The following is a 22,812-nucleotide window of genomic DNA, read 5'->3' on the forward strand; positions in this document are numbered from 1 at the left end:
GCAAGGAACACTATCCACTTTTAGAGCTGATGAGGTTAGTTTGGTAGCTGTTTGGAATAGGAATTACTGTCTACTGTTTAATACTTCATAGTCCAGTAAGTCCAGTTTTGCAGGAGTGATGTAAAGTGGCCTTCTGAACATGCACATTGGCAGAGAACCTATTTTTACTTGCTTTCCTAAAGTTGATCTATATATTCAATGAAAATCTGGAAGTATAAGTCTTAGAGATACTGGTTCTACTGAGAGCTGTAATAGTTGAGCTGGTAATTTTAGCCATCAAGCATGTACTACTTGAATCTTGCCTTGGTGAGGATACCGTGAATGATAAAAGCCTGTAGAGGCTGTCAGGAGTGGGCCAACTTGAGTGACTCTTATCTGTGCTGTGGGCTCTTAAACACTTCAGACTGAATTGAACAGTTTAATTATATGGTCTAATACGGACTGATTAAACAGCACCTACTTTACAGTTATCAACATGGCCACTGGTTCATGGTGTACAGGCTCTGTAATTCCTTACTGGCCACAGAAGAATGACAGCACTTCAGTTCTTGAATCCTGCACATCTGCCAAATGACACCAGAGTTAGTTTAGAAATGTGAAGAAAAACAAGTATTTTGTGTCCTAACATAGCTGTTTAACTCAAACTATGAAAATGAATAAACTCATTCAGCAGAAAATACCTCTTAAAAACCCTAAACAACATTTTTTTTTTAATGGGTTTTTTTTTTGAAGAAGCTACTTACCCACGAGGGTGAGCTGGTCAGTTTGCCATATAGAAATAGACATTTTCAAACTAAACTAAGGTCTTACTTCCAGATAAAAGAACATTCAATGTCACACATTAGATTTTATGTGAAAGCTGAAGTGTCTCGGTTTTACATCCCACCCCTATTAATTCGTGTCTTCAGGAGGGATGTGCTTTTTCTGATGGAAAATGTGTGGCGGCACACGAAGTGTTCTACTTTCCAGCCCTTCGGTTTCCTTTGCCCATCTTGTTCTCCTGCCTGCCACCTTCCTATGGCGCTTTTTCCCAGCATCGGGGCGGGTGGAGGGGGGAAGGCCGAGGCACTGCCCTTGGGGCCGTCCCGGTCCCGTTCCCGGTCCCGTTCCCGGTCCCGTTCCCGGTCCCGTCCCGTCTCCGCTGCCGCCGGAGCTGTCCCTTCAGCACCTGCGGGCCCGCGGGCGGCTCGCTCAGCTCCTCGTTTAATGTCCTTTTAATCCGTGAAATGCCCGAGCAGAACACCCGCTGCGAACAGCACCTGAATGCTGTCTGGCAGGGCAGGCAGTCACCCTGGCGTTGTGGGGTGTGTGTTTGTTCATTTTCAGTCTTTTAGGTGACCTTGTCCCTAGGAGCAGGTTAATTGAGGATTCTAGCAGTGCTGAAATTCTATTGATTGAAGAAATAGGACTCAACATCTGATTTCTTTAGGTATTTTATTAGTGAGAAATACAAGAGTGACTCTTCGTGTATTCTCAGTGACAGGGTAGTCTCACATCTGGAGTTATTCTCATTATAGTCTTGTTTTAATTCTGGTCAGAATCTATTCCTTTCATGTTTTCTAGTAATCTCTGTCTCAAGCATTTGAACACCAAGGTTGCTATTGTAGTACTGAAATCTTCTTTGTTGTGCAAATCCTTGAAGCTCAGAGTGTTACCCAAAATATGTATTCACAGTAGCAGAAAAATACTCTTTGTGTTCTGGCCTGGAAGAGACCTTTTCTCCTTCTGGCAGACTTTCTTGGTCAGTTTTCTGTCTTGTTTCCATTAATCTTTTGTTCATGGAACACTAGGAAAAGCAGCAAAGGCATCCTTTTTAAACTAACTCATAGGTGTGAGTAACTTACAAAAGGAAGCCAGCTTCTAAGAATCGTATTCAGGAAAGGTAGAGCTCAGACAAAATAAAAGCCTGCAGCTGTGGACAGAAGAGTTTGTAGTAACTCCATACGGTTTTGTCACAGTCTTATACTATAGGCTTATACATAGGAAAGGAATTTAATTGGTATAAGGAGACTAGTTTATTTAAGTGGGATCTAACCTGCTCCCTTACAAACTTAATTTCCTGTCTAATGTCCTACTAGACAAGGCTGGGGAACCATGTCAGATTTGGCATTTCAAATGCAAGAAAGTATTAAAAGACTCGGTGACTTTTTGTTTAAATCTTGCATTATGGTACTCTTCCTTTAAAACTTTTAAAAATTTCATTGACTGTAATTGGTAACCATGCAAATGTCGGACAGAGTAGCATCAGTAGTAGCCTATCACTGCTGTGAATTAAACTGTGTCAACACGTTTTTGTTAGTCAGTATGTGGAATTTTCATTCTACATTAGTCAGTGTTGGATGGGTTCTTTTGGCCACCCATATAAACTGTGTTTAGTGTGCAGCTGTACAGGATACATTTTCTCCTTGCTTTTGCTCCAGGTGCAATTTGTGTGCTGAATTGATACAGCTGCATCTCTATTTTTTTTCCTATATGATGTCAATTAGCCATGAGTCACTGTGTCAGTCTGTAAAGTGTAGCTGTCAGTGTATGGGAAAAGGAAGTTTTTGTAATAAAAATACAGTATGCATTAGCCAAGAAATATTTTTCTTATTGCTTGCTCTATACACTTAGTATGTGGTTTGATCCATCTGTTTGTCACACTGTTGTCGGTAACGTCAGAACTGGTTAACAGATCTCTTGTGGGGAACAAATCTGCAAAGCCTGGAGTGGTGTGGAAGAACAAGTGTGATTTGGGAAGGACTAAAAGATTGTCATGGCAGTTCAACAAGAAACACTCAAATAAGGGACAAACGGAGAAGCAGATGCGTTTTGTGTTGAGTTTTAGCTATTTTACATTAAGCACTGTAATGTGAACACAGTGAAGATTAGTTGGTGAGTGTTTTTCATTTTCAGAATATTGTACTGTCACTGAGAGTTTATCCTTAAGGGGAGTAGTGGTAGGGGCAGGAGCATCAGTATTACAAGGATTTAACTGTGGTTAGAAGAGGCTATTTTATTGTTTTACTATTTATCTTTTACTATTTATGTCAGGTCTTATGACACTGCATGATCTGTTTTACCATACTATTTGGCACTAAAAGGTTGTCAGAAAGGCCCACTGCTTTCCTTTATATTGTTTTGGAGTGAAAATTGGCCCTTCCTCCAAGGGAAAGGGTGAAGTTGCCCAGCACGCACCTTCAGCTGATGTACAGGCTGCATAGTTGCTAAATGCTTACATCTTTTTTTTCCTTTTTCCCTAGTCCTAGAGATCGACTTCTCAGAGCTTGTTCTGGAAGAAATCATTGGCATAGGGGGCTTCGGAAAAGTGTATCGAGCTGTATGGATAGGAGATGAGGTTGCTGTCAAGGCAGCTCGCTATGACCCTGATGAGGACATCAGCCAGACCATTGAGAATGTCCGCCAAGAGGCCAAGCTCTTTGCGATGTTGAAACATCCCAACATCATTGCCCTCAGGGGCGTGTGTCTGAAGGAACCTAATCTTTGCCTGATCATGGAGTTTGCCCGCGGAGGATCGCTCAATAGGGTGTTGTCTGGTAAAAGGATACCTCCTGACATACTGGTGAATTGGGCAGTGCAGATTGCCAGGGGAATGAACTACCTGCACGAGGAAGCAATTGTACCCATAATTCACCGTGACCTCAAGTCCAGCAACAGTAAGTGCTACACGGTGAACAGTCAGGGTGCTGGGATATGGTTTTGGGGAAAAAAATTATACAAAGAAAAGAGGGGAGTAATGTTCATTTAGTGACCCTTTCTTGTGAACCACTGTATCCTCTAATTCAATCCCAGAAGGGTTTATTTTTATACAGTATAATGCTTCAGATCACAGGAAACACGTAAATGCTTTCATTCTGTAGAAGCAACTTAAATGATTGGATGCAAAAGCAACTGTGAATGAAGCATGCTTTGCTAGTAGTTCATATTCATATTCAGTGTCTAGGTTTTATTGGCATTTCAGTAGACTTCTGTATGTTAAAAAGCCTTATTGAATTTAAAATGTGTATTATTCTTTCACTTTTTGGAAGAATAAATGCTTCTTTGTAAAGGTAAATGCTCCTAAGCTTTCATTATACTTGGTAGATTTTGCTCTATAGAATAGATGCAAGCTTGTTTTTCTCTTGGGAGATTTAACCCATCCCAGGTGAATTGGATCTTCTCTTTATCCATCATAGAGCTGGTGTTGACAGAAACATTAACTCACTTGAATAAAATGTCCTTGTACACCCAGGACTTAGCTGATATTTGTGGTGCTTTACATGATACAGCTCACCCATTAGAGAGCAAGGGGGACTGAACTTTGGTGGTTAGGATTGTGTAAATCACGGTGATTTCGGCTGCTCTGTAATTCTGACAGCATTACTATGTGTTGCTTGGGTGTTGTTCTTGTAGCGTGTCTCTTTTCACAAACTTTAACTTCTCAAAATCAAGCACACTTAGAACATTATTTATGAGTGTGGGAGCAAAGTGCTGCAGTGGTTTAAAGATCATAATCTCCTTTCCTGATGCCTGTATGCTGCTGTTTAGCCTTTCTCTCTGTTTGTCTTTGTCTAGATGGCAAGAGCAAACATGGACCTGAGTGTTGGCTGTGGTGGTTTAGATTGGTATGTTAGTGTGAACTCATTGTCATTTATGGCTTGAGTTAATAAGAAGCTTTATGAACTGGATGGCTGGGATGCAGGCATACATTCCCTTTTGCTTTGAGGGCAGGGGCATTAGCAAAGAGGTCTGACAGATGGGAATTTTAATATTTTAAATAGATTCACTAACACTAAGCATTGCAGTGCTGTAAATTTCCAGGCCTTGCAGTACCTTCCTATGTGTTTTTGGCCTCAAACGTTGTGACCATGAATTTACTTGGTTGTGAAAGAGTAAAAAAAGTATTATTAGTTCTGGTTGGTGAGTTTGCAAATAGGAACTGTAAGAGCCTTCAAGTTAATTTCTACAGTATTGTTCTTATAGTAACAAAGTTTCCCATTTTGTTAGAGTAGGGCAGTCTTAATGTTGATAAAGATTTCCTGCTATCTAAAGCCTTCCCTTACAGATGGCAAATATATGGGCATGTTGATAAATGCTGTGAAATTAAGGAATGATTTGCTTAGTTAATGAATGTGTGGCTGCATCTGTGAAGATGAAATAATTGCCTTTCAGTGTTGTGCCTTTCCTTCTTACCTAAGAAAATATTTACTTGCTTATTTTGCTAACAGGCCATTAAGATTTCCTTTCTAAGTGCTAGTTGAACATTTTTGAGGTTTAGAATGAAAGTTATTTTTAAGATAAAAATCTGTTTGCTTCTAGTACTTCATTGTTTTATTCAGACCACAGACTTATAGTTGTAAAAGGGAAAAGCATCAACAAGAGAATCAGCCCAACCAGAGGGACACCCAGTGCGCCATCCAAACAGATATGGATGCTAGAAAATATCTGGACTGTCAGCAGCAAGAGTAAATGTCTCTTGTCACAATGAATCAGCAGAGTGTAATTGTGCTGCACTGTGAATGGTCAGTGACAAGTTGCTACATGTATTACTGTAATTTCCCTCATTTGGGAGGAAGCAATAGTAAAGAAAAAGGAAGGATGACTGGGAATGTCTCTGAAAGGATTCAGAGATGTTCTGTGTTTGAAGGGGTAAGATGGAGAATTTACATGGTGGTCATGACAAAGATAGCATCAGATCTAGTAGAGAAATTATGGGTATGGGAAAATTCTATCCCAGAATCTAAGGCTGAAGCAAGCAGTATTACATTTGGGAAACTAAACAAATGTAGGAGCTGGTACTGGAGGAAAGGACTTAAGATACTTTAAGGAAAAATTATTGGTTTATTTTTCTCTTTTGAAGTAAGATAAATTAGTAACCTCGGGTATGGGCTTGACATAATGCAACAGCTGTTTATTAAACAAAATGGAGTTCTTTGTTCTGTGCTGTGTGGTAGAAGAGGAATTTAAAAGAATATATGCTATTTTAAACATCTGAAATACATGTTCTTTTCTGAGTGTATCTACAGAACAACCATCATAAATATTAGATTATGACAATGGTGGAGCTGTTTTTATGTGGATAAGGGATTGTAGGATAAACAACTTTGAGCTGGCTAAGTCATGTATTTCTTGATTACTCTGTCACTGCATTGCTGAAATCCGTTTTCTCTTATATATAATAAGCATCTTAGAAATTTTTCTGCTGTTTCCTGTGGAAGGCTTTTTATTAGTTTTGTAAAGATTAGTGGACTAAGTATATTATTGCATCCTGATGAATATATAGCTTGCATATTGTCTGTTTTTCTGATGAACTTAGTTTTCTCAATTACTGTGGATAATGGAGAGCAGGTCATCTCTTTAGCTTTGTGCCTGTAGAATTACAGGATGTAGCATTTTCTTTGCACAAGTTACCACCCACCAGGTGACAGGCGGTGATGTGTCTGTGGTGAGGAAAGAGCTTCTGCTTGCAAGAACTTGGAAAGGATTCTTGCAGACACATTTTTTACATATACTAAACATCTATAAGCGCTGTAGAGATGACATGGGGGCATCAGCTGTATTGATCTACTGATTGGTACTGCCTATGTTGAGTAATAGATCGTGATTCTTGTACATCTCATCTTGCCTTCAAGCACCAGCTGGAATGTACACTGTGCATCTGAAGCTGCAAAATGAGTTAGTTTGAGAGTTAGGGAACAAGATAAGGCAGTGGGAAAGAGCAGGATTGCCTTACTTAAAATCGACTTCTAGACTAGAATAGAAGAAAATCAGAGAGTGCCTTGTTGTCGGATGTCTGCTTATATTTAGGCAGGCACAGAATGCATAAGAACAGTACTTAATGATGAATTTTTTAAGCAGGTCACATTACATTTTGAACATATCAAGTGGGCACCCTAATGCAAGTCTGAGAATTACCCCATTATATAAGGATTTGGGAAAAAAAAAATCCTGTTTTGATTTAAACTGTTGCAGCTTGGTGGACTCTGATATTATGTACCAAAACAATGCTCAGAATAGTTCTCAGCATTTCTGGTAGTGTAATAAAGACCATAGGGTTTTGATTACTTTGGGAGATAACTTCAGTTTAGTTCATCTGAACTGAACTTCAGGTGATAATTTGAAGGTTCCAGTAGGTATCTCTTTGTTGAGATACTCCTCATCAAGAAGCACTCCAAATCAATTGTCTGTTATTCATCTTTTTTGGTTAAAAGAAGGAAATTTTTTCTCTTCTGAAGTTTTCCTTACTTTTTTTTCTTCTTTACATTTTCATACCTTTACATTTAATGCTAATACATTTAGAGTGTAGGAAAAGTGCTCTGTATGTTTAGTACCATGTTTCTTTGAGGAAGATTTATTGTAAATCTTGGAGGTTCTGAGGGCTGCTTGTTTTATTGCTTTGGGGATGCAATCAGGAAGTGAATACGGAAAGGTCATTACAGAATGGATTTTACACCTGTGATTTAGTTTTGGAGGCCCTGAAATTATTTTGTTGAGTCTGAGTTCAGCTGGCAGTAAGTCTGGTAGACAAGTGTTCCAATGGCATTACCAACTCATATGTCAGTCACACGAGAGAAAAAATAATTTAGGAAACTATTTGGTTCTGCTGTGTGAGACGATAATTTTTTTTCTTTTTGTTTTGGGAATTTAAGGGATTGAAGTTATTCCATATGAAAATTAATCTTATTAACCTGACAGAATTCTCAGTGGCTGCTGCTGCTTCTCTTCATCTGGTGATATTTCCAGCTTTTCCTTCTTTAGCTGCATGTTGGTGAGCCATTGAGCATGTGTTTATGCAATCCGTAATAGGCCTTTCCCAATGTGAAAGCAGCTATAAATAGTCTAAATGTTATCTATAAATAATCTAAATATAATAATAAAATAATAGTATCCATTAATAATAATAATATCTATAAATAATCTAAATGCTGAGCTATAGGAAAAAAAAACAGCTAGGAATGCCCACTGAAGTCAACATCACCACACTTAGAATAGCTCTTAAAAGTTCCCTCTTCTTTTACCTTTCATCTGTGATTCAACATTATTTCTGGCAAGAGAAAAGTGCATGGCATATAATGCTTAGGATCAAAAAGGGACAGTCCTGTTGGTTTTAGTGAAGTAGTGTAAATAACAAAGTTGGTCTGTCAATGTTAGTCATGCCAACATCACTATAGGAATGAAGCCAGTAATTAACACTGTGGAGAAATAGTAAAAGCATATTTGATTTTCTTTTTTACTATCTCAGCAAAACATGTTTGTTATTTGCACTGCATTGAAGATCTTTCTGAGGGTGTTCATGCCAGTTAGCAAAGTGCTTTTGAAAAGTCACCATGGTTGTGTTTCACAGAGTGGCACAGAAGATTAGCAGCAAAGTGACATCACCAGGGTCAAAGAAAGAGGAAAGGACAGAGGTCAAAATATACCCCACCAATTCTGATTCAACCAAGTCAGCAGTTCTTCCTTTCAAGTTATTACAAGTCTTTACCTCTCCTACTTTTTGGACCACCAATGCAAGCTTGTTGTTTCTTGAGATTCAAAGCTCTAGCTTTCTAAAAGGATTCCAAACTCTGCTCTGGCTTTGCTTATTTAATGTAGTTATGCCTTTATCTCTCAGTAAAGATGCCAGTAGAGCTGACTTTCCACATGGTCTATGGACAACTGTTCCTGGGACTCACAATATTTCTAGTGTTTTTATTTTAATCCAATCATAGCTGACACCCTCCTGTTGGTCTTTTCGGAGAAGGAAAAGTATTTGTAAACCTCTTCCTCTGTCTGGCAGAGGGGTAGAGAATTCTTCCAGGGTCTGCTGAACGGATGTCGGTAGAGTAGTTTGGAAGTCTGCGCTGTTATTATTGCTGCTTCTGGTACTCCAGTGTAATTTGCTGACTTACTCTTCAATGTTGTACTTTCTATCAGAATGGATTTCCTTTGTCAGTGCAATTAAATGACTGAGTAATGCTTGTAGATTGCAGAATATAGTGAAGCTGTTTCAGTGATATCACTGGGTGAATATTGATCTGGCCTTCGTTGGGTAGTCCCTTGGCCTGTAAGAGGAATGTGGTGAAAAGGTGAATTTTCTGGGCACGGAGTGGTGGTGTGAAAGATAACAACTGGGAGATGAATTTTCAGGGAGCAAAAATTCCTTTTTTTCTTTCTTCTAAGTTTAAAATATGTGTACAGTGGAAATCACGGCTTTCAAGCAGCCTGAATACACTCCTAAGGCTGATGGAAGATGACTTCAGGTTTGGCCCTTATGCAATTATAGCTTGTTGATAGAATCAGATTAAGATATTGCTGATGGGGCATAACTCCTAGTTCTGGTTACTCTGCTTATATTTCTCTTTCTCCCCAGAGTATAATCATTTGTGCTGATATCCTGGTCACTTGTATTGCAATTAAAAAAAAAATTCTAAGTAGCTATCATTTTTTGCATATGGTAATATGGTGAGGAAATGGATGCCATTAATACTACACATTTGCATTGAAAAGAATTAAAAAAAAAAATTATGTACTTTCAGTACAGAAGATGTAAATTGTGCCAAAAGTGTTGTTAATTTTTAAGATGTTAAAACACTAGGAATTCACAGAAGTAGGCTGGCAGTTTTGTATGTCATACTTTGTTGGGTTTTTCCTTCCTTAGCTTTTGTAAGTTAATGCAGCTATTTTCTTCCGAGTGGTTTCATGTTGCAGTCTTATTCTTGTGTCTTAGCAGATTTCTGAGAATTCCAAAATGAAATGCATCTTCTGTAAATGGTTTGTTTTAGTTGGATATGGATTGATATCTTCACTGTTAAGTGCAAGTCAAAAATATGAAGTCTTTATGAAATAAGTTTGATGTCCACAAGAACACTTTGGTATCCTCCTGCCCACACTAAGTAGCTAAAAAGGTGACTTCACAGATGGAATCTGTTACCTTCATAGACAAGTATAGAAAGAGTGCTACCTCTTGTTTTTAAGAAATTAAATTGTGTCTATTACATATGAAAACCTAGCTAATATCCTTTTCATGTAATTGAGCCGCTGTGTTCATTTTTTGCAGGGTTCTCTCTGCTCCTAATAAAAAATAACTTAGAGTTGTGGTGTTAAGTACTTTATTCAAATTGTGCATATGAAAGCACAGAACAGACCTAAGCACTGTCATGCAGCAGGTGTCTGTAGGCATCCCCTGAATTGACCATCTGCAACAGAGCTGGGAAAGACCTGTGTTCTTCTGAAATTTCTAAGGAGCCAGTTAAGAGTGAGAATAGCCTTGTGGTGTTTTTGGGAAGCTGGAATAATTCCTTGATTACAATTTTTTGGGTGTTTCTTCCACATCAGTAAACTTAATTTTAATTTTGACTGACTTCTGTCAGGAACTTCACATTTGCCTTTCTTATCAAGAAATTCCATTCAGAATTTCAACATATCTGAAACTTGCTCATTAAACATAGTCTTGCTCTTTGAAGTGATGATTCATCACCCAAGATGATTCTTTAGTTTTAGGTAAGATCCCATTTTGAAGACTCTGTATATTTCCTTAAGACAGGACAAGGGAAATCTTAAGCTATTTGAAAGAATTTGGGATATAGCTCATGGTTTTAAGTGGCTGCTTTTTTGTATGTTTGCTCTTAGATTCTAGGGTAGTTTGTCATGTTGGTGTAACTTTGATTGCCAAAAGGTTGCCAAAGTTGATTGGCATGTCTGCTAATTGCTTAGTTGTCCAACTGCTAATGGAAAGTCTTCCTCAGACCCAAGCTTGTTGCAGATATGAAAAAGAAATAATAACAGAACCTCATGCACTAAGAAGAGAAACTATTCCAATGCATAACAATTCAGAATTATGTTGTTTGGTTTTGTCACTGTTTCTTACGATCAGAAAGAAGAGCTTTTGCCCACAGAACAGTAAATCTTTTTCTCAATCTGTAGAATAATCATTATGGTGGCAATGGCAACGTGGTGCAGCATCACTCAGGGTCCTCTTGGGAAGGAAGTAGCCAGAGGACACACAGCCTTCCTATAAATCATTTGTATTACTGCCGCACACAGCCCTTCCACTTGGCTTTCTAGAAGCAATGTTGTATTGCTTATGCCTTTATTATAACGCCATTTTTTAAATTAAAAACAAAAATACCCTTCCAAAAGAAAAAGTATTATCTTGTGCACATATGGATTCCAAATTGTCTCTGAAATTCTGTATATGCTTTGAATGCTGTATGTCTTACATCTGGGATAATTTTTACTCTACAAGCCAAGCTCCCAGTTTTCTGTACATCCATCTCTGATATGTTGTGAAACAGGCTCCTAGGTTTTTCTTTGGCCATTGAAAAATATTAAGATCTCCTGTTTGTATTATAACTGGAAAAATCTAAAATGCAAGCATGGTTTCCTCTTTGCCTATGTATAGACTAATTGTTGAGATGCATAACGAATGACAGTGTGCCAGCAGCTCCACTTACAAATTACAGGTAAATACTTTTACCACTAAGATTTTGTTCATCACAACAATTTCTGTGCATAAATTGGGGATTCCTGGGAGGTTCCTGGTATGCTATAAAGAAAAGCTATTATGAATAATTGCTGTAAGGATGGTACATGTAAGGGTGGTGGGATGTATGAGAACCAGGCCATGTGGTCCACCCACCACAAAAAACATTGCATTTCCTGTTTCTCCTTTGAGTATGAGCCTATGGAAAGATGTTAGAGAATAGTCTTTAGTTCCTTTTGACTTTGCATTGTTCAAGGATCCTGAGAATAAGAAAAATCCCGTAACTTTGATTAATAGATCTCAATATGCCTAATTCTGCTTGTTGAAGTGTTACCAGTCTTGCCCTGGGTTTATTGATTAGCTTATTCTTATTTGATGTAATCAGTCCCATAATGTGTGGTTTTGATATGATTATGGTCATCTGGTAACCACAGAATATTCCTAACACTTCATCAGGTTATTGTGTAGTTAGAATTTTTCATTACAGGGTAAGCTGGGTCAAAAAAAATCTAACAGAAATATAGCACATCAAAAAGTGAACAGCTTTTTGATAGCTCTATTGAATGAGTTGTTATCCTGTGTGGACTTTCGTGTACCACAGTGCAAGAATGCCCTCTTTGTCAGCAGCTGGCAACTTGTTCTGCTCACCTTAAAGTCAAACTGCAGTATTCAAGAAACTCTTTTGACTGTTGTCAGATGTGGCTTGGTGTTAATTGTGCATCTATAAGAGCCTTTTAACATTTGTTCTGATGAATGAAAATACATCTCTCTACATTTTAAAAATATTTAAAATTAAATCTGATTTTAAAAACCTCATTAAACACCCCAGCTTCTGGTGTGGATTATGCTGTTGCCTGTGAAGTTCTTCTGTCTTTCTTACTGTCTAGATTTTGGAGTACCAGCTTATTCCATGAATGAGTTGGTGTTGGTGTTATTTACTGTTTCATAAAGATGTCTTAATTGAAACCAAAACAAAACCATTTGGGCTACCTTTTTCCATCGTGAATTTCATGTTTATATCTGCCTGGAAACAGCTCCCACTGAACCAGCATTATTATTAAAGCTCTTTTCAGTCTCTTGAGTGACGAATGATGAATGTTATTCACGTAATTTTATTCCTCCCTTTCCTTTTGTGTTGTTGCCTAATACAGTTCTTGATTCGTTGCAGGCTTTCAAACTGACATGGTTTGGCAATGCCCTGTGTTGAGTACAGATGTATTTTTTTTTTTTCCCTTGGAGCATTTAAGTGATTATGAAGAGTACAATAATCCATGCCTGAGCTAGAGGTTGTTCCAATGTCAGCAGTATGGTAGGATTTAGTCTGAAACCAGAGCTGAACAGCTCTGTTTTTCCCAGAAACTCACCTGAGCATTCTCCAGGAGCGTTCAAAGTGTTTTGTACAGATCACTAAAGCGATAAGACTTTTTACAGCCTGGCTAGGTGAAAGGATCGATTCTAAATATATCAGGGCTTTGGAGGCCTTTCCTCTCCCCTCCCCCATTATGCATTAGCTCTTTAGAGTTACTGTACTGCATGGCTTAAAATCCAAGAACTGCTGTGCTGTCACATCCATCACCTCCTCTAGGTTGATAGAAGAGGACAGTCGTGCAGCTTTATGGATTTGCTGAACCCTGCCTCATACCCAGTAATTAAGAAGGTATTGGTTCCAAGGTGAACATAGATATTTTTTTAATGTACTGTTGCTGAATGGTTAGTTATAAGAGGGAAAATATTTTCTTATTACTAGAGATGATATTTGTGGGTTTTGGTTTTTCTTCTAAGATGTGACATTTTGAGTGGGTCCTAAATTTTATCCTCTCCAGGATCTTATGCAACATTTAGCCTTCTGCACCTCAAACAGATATTAAAGATGCAGTCCTACTGAAATGAACGGCAGAGTACCCAACAGAAGGTAGGTGAAGGCTACAAGCGGAAAGCCCGGACTTATTCCATGTGCAGATCTGTTAATCACTTTAAGTACTTTGAATGCAGGATCAAGAGCAGATTGCTCATTATCTGGATACTTGTGAAGCAAAGCTGTGCTGGCTGACTATGGAAGGTAGAGCTAAAATTGCAAATTAGATTTTGGTGAACTGCTAAAATACTAGGTCTCATTTTGGAGCAAATTTTTGAAATCCTTTCCCAAATGCTTTGTTCTGTCTTCAAGACAGAATGCCAGTGTACTGCCAATAGAACTTAATAATTAAAAAAAAGGATTGGCTGGCAACCTCAGTCCCTTGTTCCCTTTGTAATAGCACTGCTTTTTTTGACTTGTTAGGCAAACTGCAGACTTAATATCTTCTGTCTCTCTGGGACAATGCAGCAGTATGAAGCAGTATATTAAGGCTATCTTTTCATCTAACATCCAGTATTTACCACCTCCAGAATCTGAGCTGACATGTATATTGGGAAGTTTTGCTTATTTATAGGGGGAAAAATAGATTTGAAGCAATCAAGAGTAAGTTCAGTGAAACCATCCTCTAGGCAAGAATATTTTTATTTCATCTATGAACACTTGTCTCCTTTAAATAAGGACTGTTCAAAAGCTAGAGGAGAATGAAAGAAAAATACTTGTGTTATTATAGTACCTTCTATAAGAACCCTGAAGATTTCAGAATGCATTGCATTTCTTCACAGTGGAACTTATAATTATTTTTTCAGATAAAAGCAAGTAGAAAAAGTAGTAATTGGCCTATGCAAAAAGCAGATGCTTATCTGATTTTTCTGAATTAGTCTTCATTTAAAAATATTAATCCACATTTGCATGATTTTCACAGCCTTGCAGTAGTTGCAAGTATTTGGTCTGGAAATAGATCTAGAAGATAGTGAAAGGGATTTGTACAAAGTGCAAATTATACCTATATTGTAGGTAGATGAATGAAAAATGTTCTGTGGGCTGAAATTGTCTGTCCCAGTTGTGAAATTCCAGGGTCCATGTGTGTCAGAGAAGAAATTAAAATAAAACTTCTTTAGAGCTCTCCTCGCTTGCCTAAGTATTCTGTGGTCTGAAAAACATCCCTTAGAAAACATATGTGGTTGAATGAAAAGATTCTTTGTTCAAAACAAAGTTTCCTGTAACAGATTGGCTCAGTTTTGGACATATTCTGCCGTGGGTGGATGGCAGAGTTTGGATCCTGTGATATTACTCAGTCTTTTATCTGTTCTGGCAAACCTTCGACTTCAGTAATCCTTTAACTTTCTTGTGAAATTTATATTAAGCAATTTTTTGATAAATTTGGATTTGTTTGGAAATAGAAATATTTTCTGTTTCCTTCAATGCTTGCATTTGAGACTTCTGTATTGGTGGCAGCAAGAGGTTTTAATGGTAGCACTTCCCTGTATGGGCCTGGATTGCTCTTAAATCATACCACAGAAAAGACTTGCATTATTTAGAACTGAAACCCTGCTCATGTTTTGCATTTAAGGATTTTGAAGTGAAACAGCATTGGTTTTCATAAAGGTTTTACTTTGTTCTTTCATTGAGTTCCTGTACCTGGGATTTGGTGGTCTCAGTAGGTGATTTATCTCTATACAGTACCTGAATTATCTAAATGGAGGAAGTACATGGGCTGATGCTTATTCACCATCTGACCACTTATGGTAGTTTGCATTTTGGTCAGTAAAGCCACAGTAGGCTGTTCTGTTTACATGATGGAGGAAGAAATAAAATGTGTCCAATATTCCCACCCACAATAGTACTCCATCCAGCCAGTGGTCTTTCACATTCCAGCTATTATAGGGTAAGCATTCCCTGCTTTATGGTTTCCAGTTGGCCTTAGTGATGTTGAAAACAGTGATTGTACAGTAGCAGATGAGCAAAAGCTTGTGGGAAAAAACATCTGGTACTAGGCTGTTGTGTCCATTGGTGCTTCATTTGCTCTGGAATGATCTGCAAAAACACTCAACTGTGTCAGAAAAGTGTGGTATTATTCTGGGAGAGAAAAGTCAGGCAAAATAATGTAATTTCATGTGAGTTTGACTTCCCTTGCCATTTTTCAGCCTTTGAGGTCATAACTAATGGTCTTTTCACCTCTCTTCAAACTTAACAAAATGACAACAGATGTGGTGAAGCATTGGAAGTAAAGCAGAAATTTTATTCAGAGTCCAGATAAAATGGGACTTCACCGAGTCCATGCAGCTAGTTAATGATTTAAATATAAGAATTTAATGTTTCTACTGCAAGTAAAATAATGACATTTATCTTATAGTCCTTCCTGTTGTCACTCCCACCCACTGCTGTTGCTGCCGTCTAGCTCTTGGCCTGTGTCAGCAGCTGATGTGGCCCTAAGGAGACAAAAGCACTACACAAGTAATGGGTAGTGGCTCCTGGGAATGGATGTGAGATTGGTGGGGATACATTTACAGGCTGGAGATTTTCCTCTTGTTTTGATGTGACTGCTTTCTGCATTTGGACAATGTTGGGTGGCAAAGCATTTGACCCACAGAAGTGCTAATATTGGTGGAGACTGAAACAGAACTACTCAAGTGTGCTGACACTTACAGGTGTTTGGGTATTTCCAGCACCCTTGAGGGTTTCAGGCCTTCTCAACTTTACATCATCCAGGTGCTATGCCTGTTTGGTAGCCAGCAGTCAGGCCCTCACCTGGGACATCCACCACTGGCTTTGTCTCCAGGTGCAGGAGCTCCCTTTAAGCTCAGGCTTGCTTGAAGTATCTTTATAGTCAGTTTTTTCATACATTTGTAGCAAAAGAGCTTCTGATACTTTGTTCTCCCTACCTATTTCAAAGCACTGATACCCACCCTAGCATGTAAGAAACACTATTAAATGGTACATGTCTCTATGAAAATTGATAAAGCTTACAAATACATAATAGTAAAATACATGAGTTAATGTTGCTTTATCACTAGGTAGTAATTTTTTTCATGGTCTGCCTAGAAGTGTTGTATTTCAGTAAAAGAATAGTAGTTACTCTGGCACGAAAATCTGACCGTATTGTCTCCTCTCGGGAGAAGTGATATGGAAGTTGAGTATGAAGTCAGCAATCATCCATCAAGTTAGAATTATATCCTGGTATACCACAGATGACAAATCCACCTCTTTTCCCCCACAGTAGGTTTCCTTGTCTTCTAACCTTCTTCCTTACAAATTTCTTTCTGTACGTTTTCGGTTTTCATTACACACAGTCCTGCACTTACTTGTTTTTGTATTTCTCCTTCACCTAATTATTGTGACCATTTCCATCAAGCCTGACATTCATTAGCTAATAGCTTTCTATTCTTGTGTGCCAGGTTTACTGAGTAGCATTACGCACAGATAATTGACTTGGTGTGAACTGTGAGCTCGACTGTACAAGAGACAGATTTTTTTTTCATTTTTTTTCACATTTCTTAATACACACACACATTCTCTGGACTAGGAAATAGAGCATGAAGTTGTTGATACAGCTGTTGCCATGAAGTACAGGGACAATGGGCAGTTTGGTGGTTAGCTCTTGTGGTGGTATTGCGGGGTAATCCTAATTTCCTTGGTATGGTTGTTACCACCCTTTGCCTTTTAAATCGGGAACTTCTTTATTTTCTTGGTATGCTGTGTGTCAAATAAACTGGGAATACAACAGCAGAATAGTAAAAAAAGCTGAAGCCAGCTTTTGGTATGCCTGTCCATTCATACTATTTTGTGCAGTAGACAGCAGCCCCTTTCTCCTGCTTTGATAAAGTGGAATATTTTTGCTGTGGAAGATCACACTGGAGTAGTTCCTTCCCGAATGTTGTCCTACTTCTGAAGTGATGAGTCAGCTTGTAATACAAGCAAAGCAAAGGAGTATTCTGTTCAGCACTAAACTATGCATATTAACCTAATCCTTTCTCTAGGCTCAGAAACCAGAAAAAGGCAATTTTGACCATGTTTTGCTGCCTTGACACTTAATGTTGACAGCTGAGAAGCCATTTTCTACCAGTTCTTTGAGGATGTTAGTGTTGCACTGTATTAGGAACGGTGCAGTGACGACACAGACTCTATAGCCTTGGCTCCAAAAGAGAGCAAGTTTTATTCTTCCAGATCTTTTATAGACAGTTCTGAGAAGGTCCAAAAAGATAAAACTTTCATTGGTCATCAAACTAATGCATCACCATCATTGGACAGTTGGGAACAACACCCCTCGACCGTTTCTTGCAAGAAAACAAGGCAACAAACAGCACCTGCAAAGGTTGTTTTCCTTCTCTAAGGACTGTTTGGATTCCTCCTTATGATTTCCCAGGCCAGAGTGAGGAAGTTGTGTACTCAACTTTCCCACAGGCTCAAGCTAGTGCCTGAAGCCTAAAAATCTCTTGTTCAACCGTTGTCAGTTCCCACATTGCTAGCAACTGGATCAGAATATGTTCAAGTGCTTATTTTTCCTTACTTGCTGTTCCCCATTGCATTGCCCCACTGGGTGCTAAAAATGTTGTCCAAACTGTTCAGAAGCATATCTGAAAACTAAAACAATCATTCCAAAAGAAACAAGCAAAAATCTGACAGTGTTACTATCTTCCAGGGGGAGCATCTGTTTGTGAAAGGAGGTTATAATAAATTTTCTCATTCTGCTGGTGTAATGTGAGCAGAACAGAGAATTAAAACAGCAGCTGTTAATTTTGTTGCCAATTTTTTTTTCTTAATTTACCTTGTGAAAAACTTCCTTTGGTGAAAGCAATCTACCTCTTTCAACTATCATTTTTGTGCATACTGGAGGTACTATAGCATTGCTTTAAAAATAGGAAGTACATGACTGAAGTTTTGTAGTGACCAACTTGAAACTTAAGTAAAGATCCATTATATTTGTTTTAATGATCAGAATGAAAGATGTGCTGCAGATGGTTTTTCTGTTTGTGTAGGATAGAGGAGCATGTTTAGGAGGAGAGTAGATGGGTTCAAGAAGAAGAAAATTGAAGGAAAGGGATAGAAATGTATATTCTGGCAGAAGGAAAGAGATTCAAATTTAGATGCTTCTAGCATCATCAGAAGGAGGGAAAGCATTGTAATACAATTAAGTTGGGTTAGGCAGAATGAAGAGTTTATCAACAATGAGTTACTTGCATTGCAACACTGTATAAAAGTTCAAAATATTCCCAAAACAAAATTTGCTCAGCAAAGTTCCCAAGGCAGTGGCTAAGAAGTAGAAGTGATACATATTAGATGTTGTTTACCCAATCTTTTAGGGTGTTTTAAAACACAGGTATGAGTAGATAAAAGGATATATATATATATATATATATATATATATATATATATATATAAAACTTCATGTCCCTCTGAGGTTTTGCATCTTTATCCCCCTATCTTTATCTTGTTTTGGTGTATTGGTATATCTGCTTTTACGGCTTTCTGCTAGATACATGAGCAGTGGAAACACAGCTGTATAATATCTGGAAATGACTACTTTTGCATTAAGGCTTTGGGTGTTTGTCAGTGATGGTCACCATTGACTTTTCAACTTTGATGATTATTAAGGTGAATGGTGCAAGATGCAATGAGAGATGATCTTCAGCTGCCTTTGTGGGCAAAGGGACAGTTATACTTCAGACTTATTTTACAGTAGTACCAGTTTGGTTTACATTAGCTGTCATACTAATAGAACAATATATTTCTGACAACTTAATTTTAAAGATGTTTAGACCACTGAGGGAATCTTGGAACAGTAAGTAAATTGGTTTGGTTTTCACCAGATGTCTCTCTTAACATCGTGTGTGTAGGGGAACTTCTATAATTGAAATAGCTTGCTTGTACCAGACCACAGAGATTTACGTGGCTTGAGTAAGCACTTATAACAGGTGTGCCTCTAGTCATGACAGGCTCCTGTGGAGGGTAATTCAGACATGTATTTTAGACTTATTCTTGGAATCCCCTTCTGTAGGGGCTTTGTCTTTCCTCTGACTGTTTGGAGCCTGGGAAGACTGCCTTCTGAAATGCTGTGGCTTGGTTTCATGTAAGCCAGCTTTCATTGTAATGATCCATGGCAATAGAGGGGGGAGAATGGGAAGGAGAAGACATTCATTCACCTTTTGAACATGTGAGGCTGTGGCAGGTGTGCATCTGTTGCAAACATGCAAGACAGAATTTTATCTCCATAGAAATGTTTACTTACCTCCAGGGCAACCCTTCTGTAGTTTTATCAACTAATTTATGGCAGAGTTGTAACTTGGCTAGCATTTAAACTGTTAATTATTGTATGATCAGTTTGTATTCCTTCAGAATTCATTTAATCATTTGATCTTCTGTTTTGCTACTTAGAACTAACCAATTGTTTTGGTACTGTACACAATGTCCTTAGTAACAAAATTTTGATGCTTCAGTTGTCAGTGTTTTCACTGCAGTGATTTCTCCTTCTGAACGACATCTATCTTCATAGTAACTTGTGATGGTGAGACAGAACTGAACATTCAGCAGTAAGGACTACATGAAGGCTGAAGGATATGATGGCATTTTAGAAATCTTAACCAAGATGGTTTTTGTATTGCTTTGAATACTAAGGCAGATGTTTTTGGTCTTTCTAGTAAAGCATAATAACTTGGAATTCGGTGGAACAGGAGGAAGAGCTGACTCAGTGTCAGATAATACTGTGTCAGTCGTACTTTCGTGGATCTGTTCCTTTGATGTTTGTTTTCAGTACAAATCTTTGTTTAAGCAACAAAAGCATCTAAGCTGGCCCCGGCTCTAGAAAAGAAACTCATTCTTCTTGAAACCACTGATATACAACTGTGGCTCATGAAACTGAGAATCAAAACCTATGAGATCTGTTATCACTAGGATCTGGGTGCTTCCACAGGCTTAATGAGTTCCATTAAGACTGACATAGGAATCTGTGGAAAGCTTGCTAGCTATTAATGTAAATGCAGAATGGTGCTAATACTGGGGAAGGCAAATTGGCTTCACCTGACCTCAAGAAGTTGGTTTCCATCGCTTTCAACTCTGCTAGAAAAGCTGCTAGTTCAAATCACAGACAAGCCTAAGAGGATCCTGGGTACATCATCTGTTCATCCATTTCCATACTAAGTAAGAAACTGTCTTTAAATGGTACAGAGTTAACGCCCTGTCACTCTTTGTACAGACTGAAACTGGTATTCCATGCAGTGTTGCCTTTCCTCTTTGTTACTGCAACTTGTTTTGGCCAGAGCAGAAGCCAAAGCAGCACACAGATGGAAACATCTATCAAAAAGTACTGAAAATATAACAATGACAAATTATAAATTTTTCACAAGAGTCTGAAAGCAAAATACCTTGATGCTTCTTGTATTACACCAAAGATATTCTTGAAGAATATGGAGGAAGCCCATATTTAATGGAAATATTTTCATTTCAAAGAAAAAGGACTGTCTCATCATAACCTAGATAAGAGGAGCCCCAGTATTTAATTTCTACCTTTATATCTCAGCTTTCTAACATGCCTTGATGGACTGTTGTCTTTCAGCACTTGCAGTCTGCCTGGCTCTCAAGGAATAAAACAGTGGGGTCAAATCAAGGGTCAGTAATGACTCTTGAAAGTCCATGTGGTAATAAAGTTTCATTAATCCTGTCTTGCTGGACAGAATTTCTGTGATCTGTAATTAATTTCTCATTGTTAAATGCCTATTTTCCATAGGACAAGTTACAAATCTTTCAGGATTGCATGAAAACATACGTGAGTGCTAATGGATTATTACTCCTGTAAGGACACGCATGCATGGTACACTTCACTGGAGATTGCTAACTATTTTAGTGTTGCCTTAAGCCACCCTGCTTTCCTTTGCACTTGCACTTTCAAAGAATGTGATGATTTCCCATGTTAAGTTGTTTTGCTGCAGCATTTGGATGGTGAAAGCTGTTTGAATGTGCTTTTAATACCTGATTTGGTTCACCAGTCCCCTTTGCACACTGCTGGTTGGTTTTTACCATGCTATTTAAGATCAGCTTTTAGCCTGTGCTACAGAGGAAAAAGAGGAGCAGTAGTGCATAGCAGACCTTCATCTACAATTTGGCTGGCTCTGTGCATGCACACAGGAAGAGATTTCTTGCATGAGCCTTGCTGAAACTGGGAAAGGCTGATCCGCCCCTAACAAGCTGACACACATTCTTCATGTTCCTGCTGGTTTGGCACTTGTTCTTCCCTGGTTGCTTGCAGACTAGGTCCAGTGTCTTTGCTGCCAAACAGTCTCTTTTGAAGGCTAGGAATATGAAAGATTTTCTATTAAATTTTCTACCTATTTTAAACCTCTGTATCATCCTGTATCACTCACAGAGCTTTAAAATCAGCAGACAAGATTGGTATTTACTTCCTTGGTATATTGGCTCTTCTTTGGTACTCTGTATCTGTGCCTGAACTTGTTTTGGTAGTGTTTGGTGGGTTCAGCCTGGCTGGATTCCGGGCACCCACCAAGCCCCTCTGTCAGTCCCCTCTGCCACCTGCACTGGGGAGAGAAAATATAACATATGGTTCATCAGTTGGCAAGGACCAGGAGAGATCACTCATCAAATACCATCACAGACAAAAACAGACTTGAATTAGAAATATCAACTTAATTTAGTAGTAAAAAGTCAGAGCAGGATAATGAGAAATAAAAGACCTTAAACACATCTTCCCTTCTCCCCAGCTCTATTTCCTTTCCCCACCAGCACAGGGAGACAGGGAATCAGGGTTATGCTCAGGTCATCACACATTGTTCCTGCTGCTGCTCAGGGAGAGGAGTATTTCCACTGCTCTTGTGGAGCACAGGAGACAGTTCTCCATGGACTTCTCCAGCCTGAGTCTATCCCACAGGCAACAAAACTGCTGCAACATGTGTCACTCTTCCTGCACTTTTCCCTCACAGGCTGCAGTCTTTCAGGCACAGCATGGGTCCCTCAAGCAGTCACAAATCTTGCCAGAAAACCTTCGCACAGGTCTGCAGGTCCCTGTCAGGAGCCTGTTCCAGTATGAGCCTCCCACAGGCATCCACCTCTTCTGGAATGGGTCTCCTCCATGTGATACAGGTGAATCTCTGCATCCATGTGGTTCTCCACAGATTGTAGAGAAAGCTCAGCTCTGAAGCATCTCTCCCCCTTCCTTCTGCACTGACATTGGTGTCAGTTGTTCCTCTCACATATTCTCACTCCACTCTTCTCTTGATGCAGTTACATCTGCACAATAACTATTTGGTTTTTTAATTATTCTTTTCAATATGTTGTCACAAGGGTGTTATCGTCACTTCTGATTGGCTCACCCTTGGCCAGTGGCACATCCAGCTGTGCTGGACATGGGAAAAGCTTCTAGCATCTTCCACCCTCCTACTACTAAAACCTGGCCATGCAAACTCAATGTAGTTAGGCCAGATATTGATCATCTGGCTCTGTTACCTCAGTCCTGAGTGATTGAAATTTAAAAGAGGGAGACGTTAACTCTCTCATTAACTCTCTAAGAGTA

The 22,812-nt window shown here is 38.8% G+C and overlaps 1 protein-coding gene across 3 annotated transcripts in view; it reads left to right on the forward strand.

Moving 5' to 3' along the window:
- MAP3K9 (mitogen-activated protein kinase kinase kinase 9) overlaps positions 1 to 22,812 on the forward strand; it is a 61,922-nt gene that overhangs the window by 2,219 nt on the left and 36,891 nt on the right. For all 3 annotated transcript variants that reach the window (XR_001522326.3, XM_015631813.3, XM_015631814.3), the window contains exon 2: positions 3,243 to 3,656. Coding sequence is in view for 2 of the 3 variants with exons in the window: in XM_015631813.3 (XP_015487299.1) it covers positions 3,243 to 3,656 (414 nt within the window). In the remaining variant the exon portion in view is untranslated. The remainder of the gene's footprint in view (positions 1 to 3,242; positions 3,657 to 22,812) is intronic.

Source organism: Parus major, chromosome 5 (genome assembly GCF_001522545.3).
Source record: "Parus major isolate Abel chromosome 5, Parus_major1.1, whole genome shotgun sequence".
In the NCBI taxonomy this organism is placed as follows: Eukaryota; Metazoa; Chordata; class Aves; order Passeriformes; family Paridae; genus Parus; species Parus major.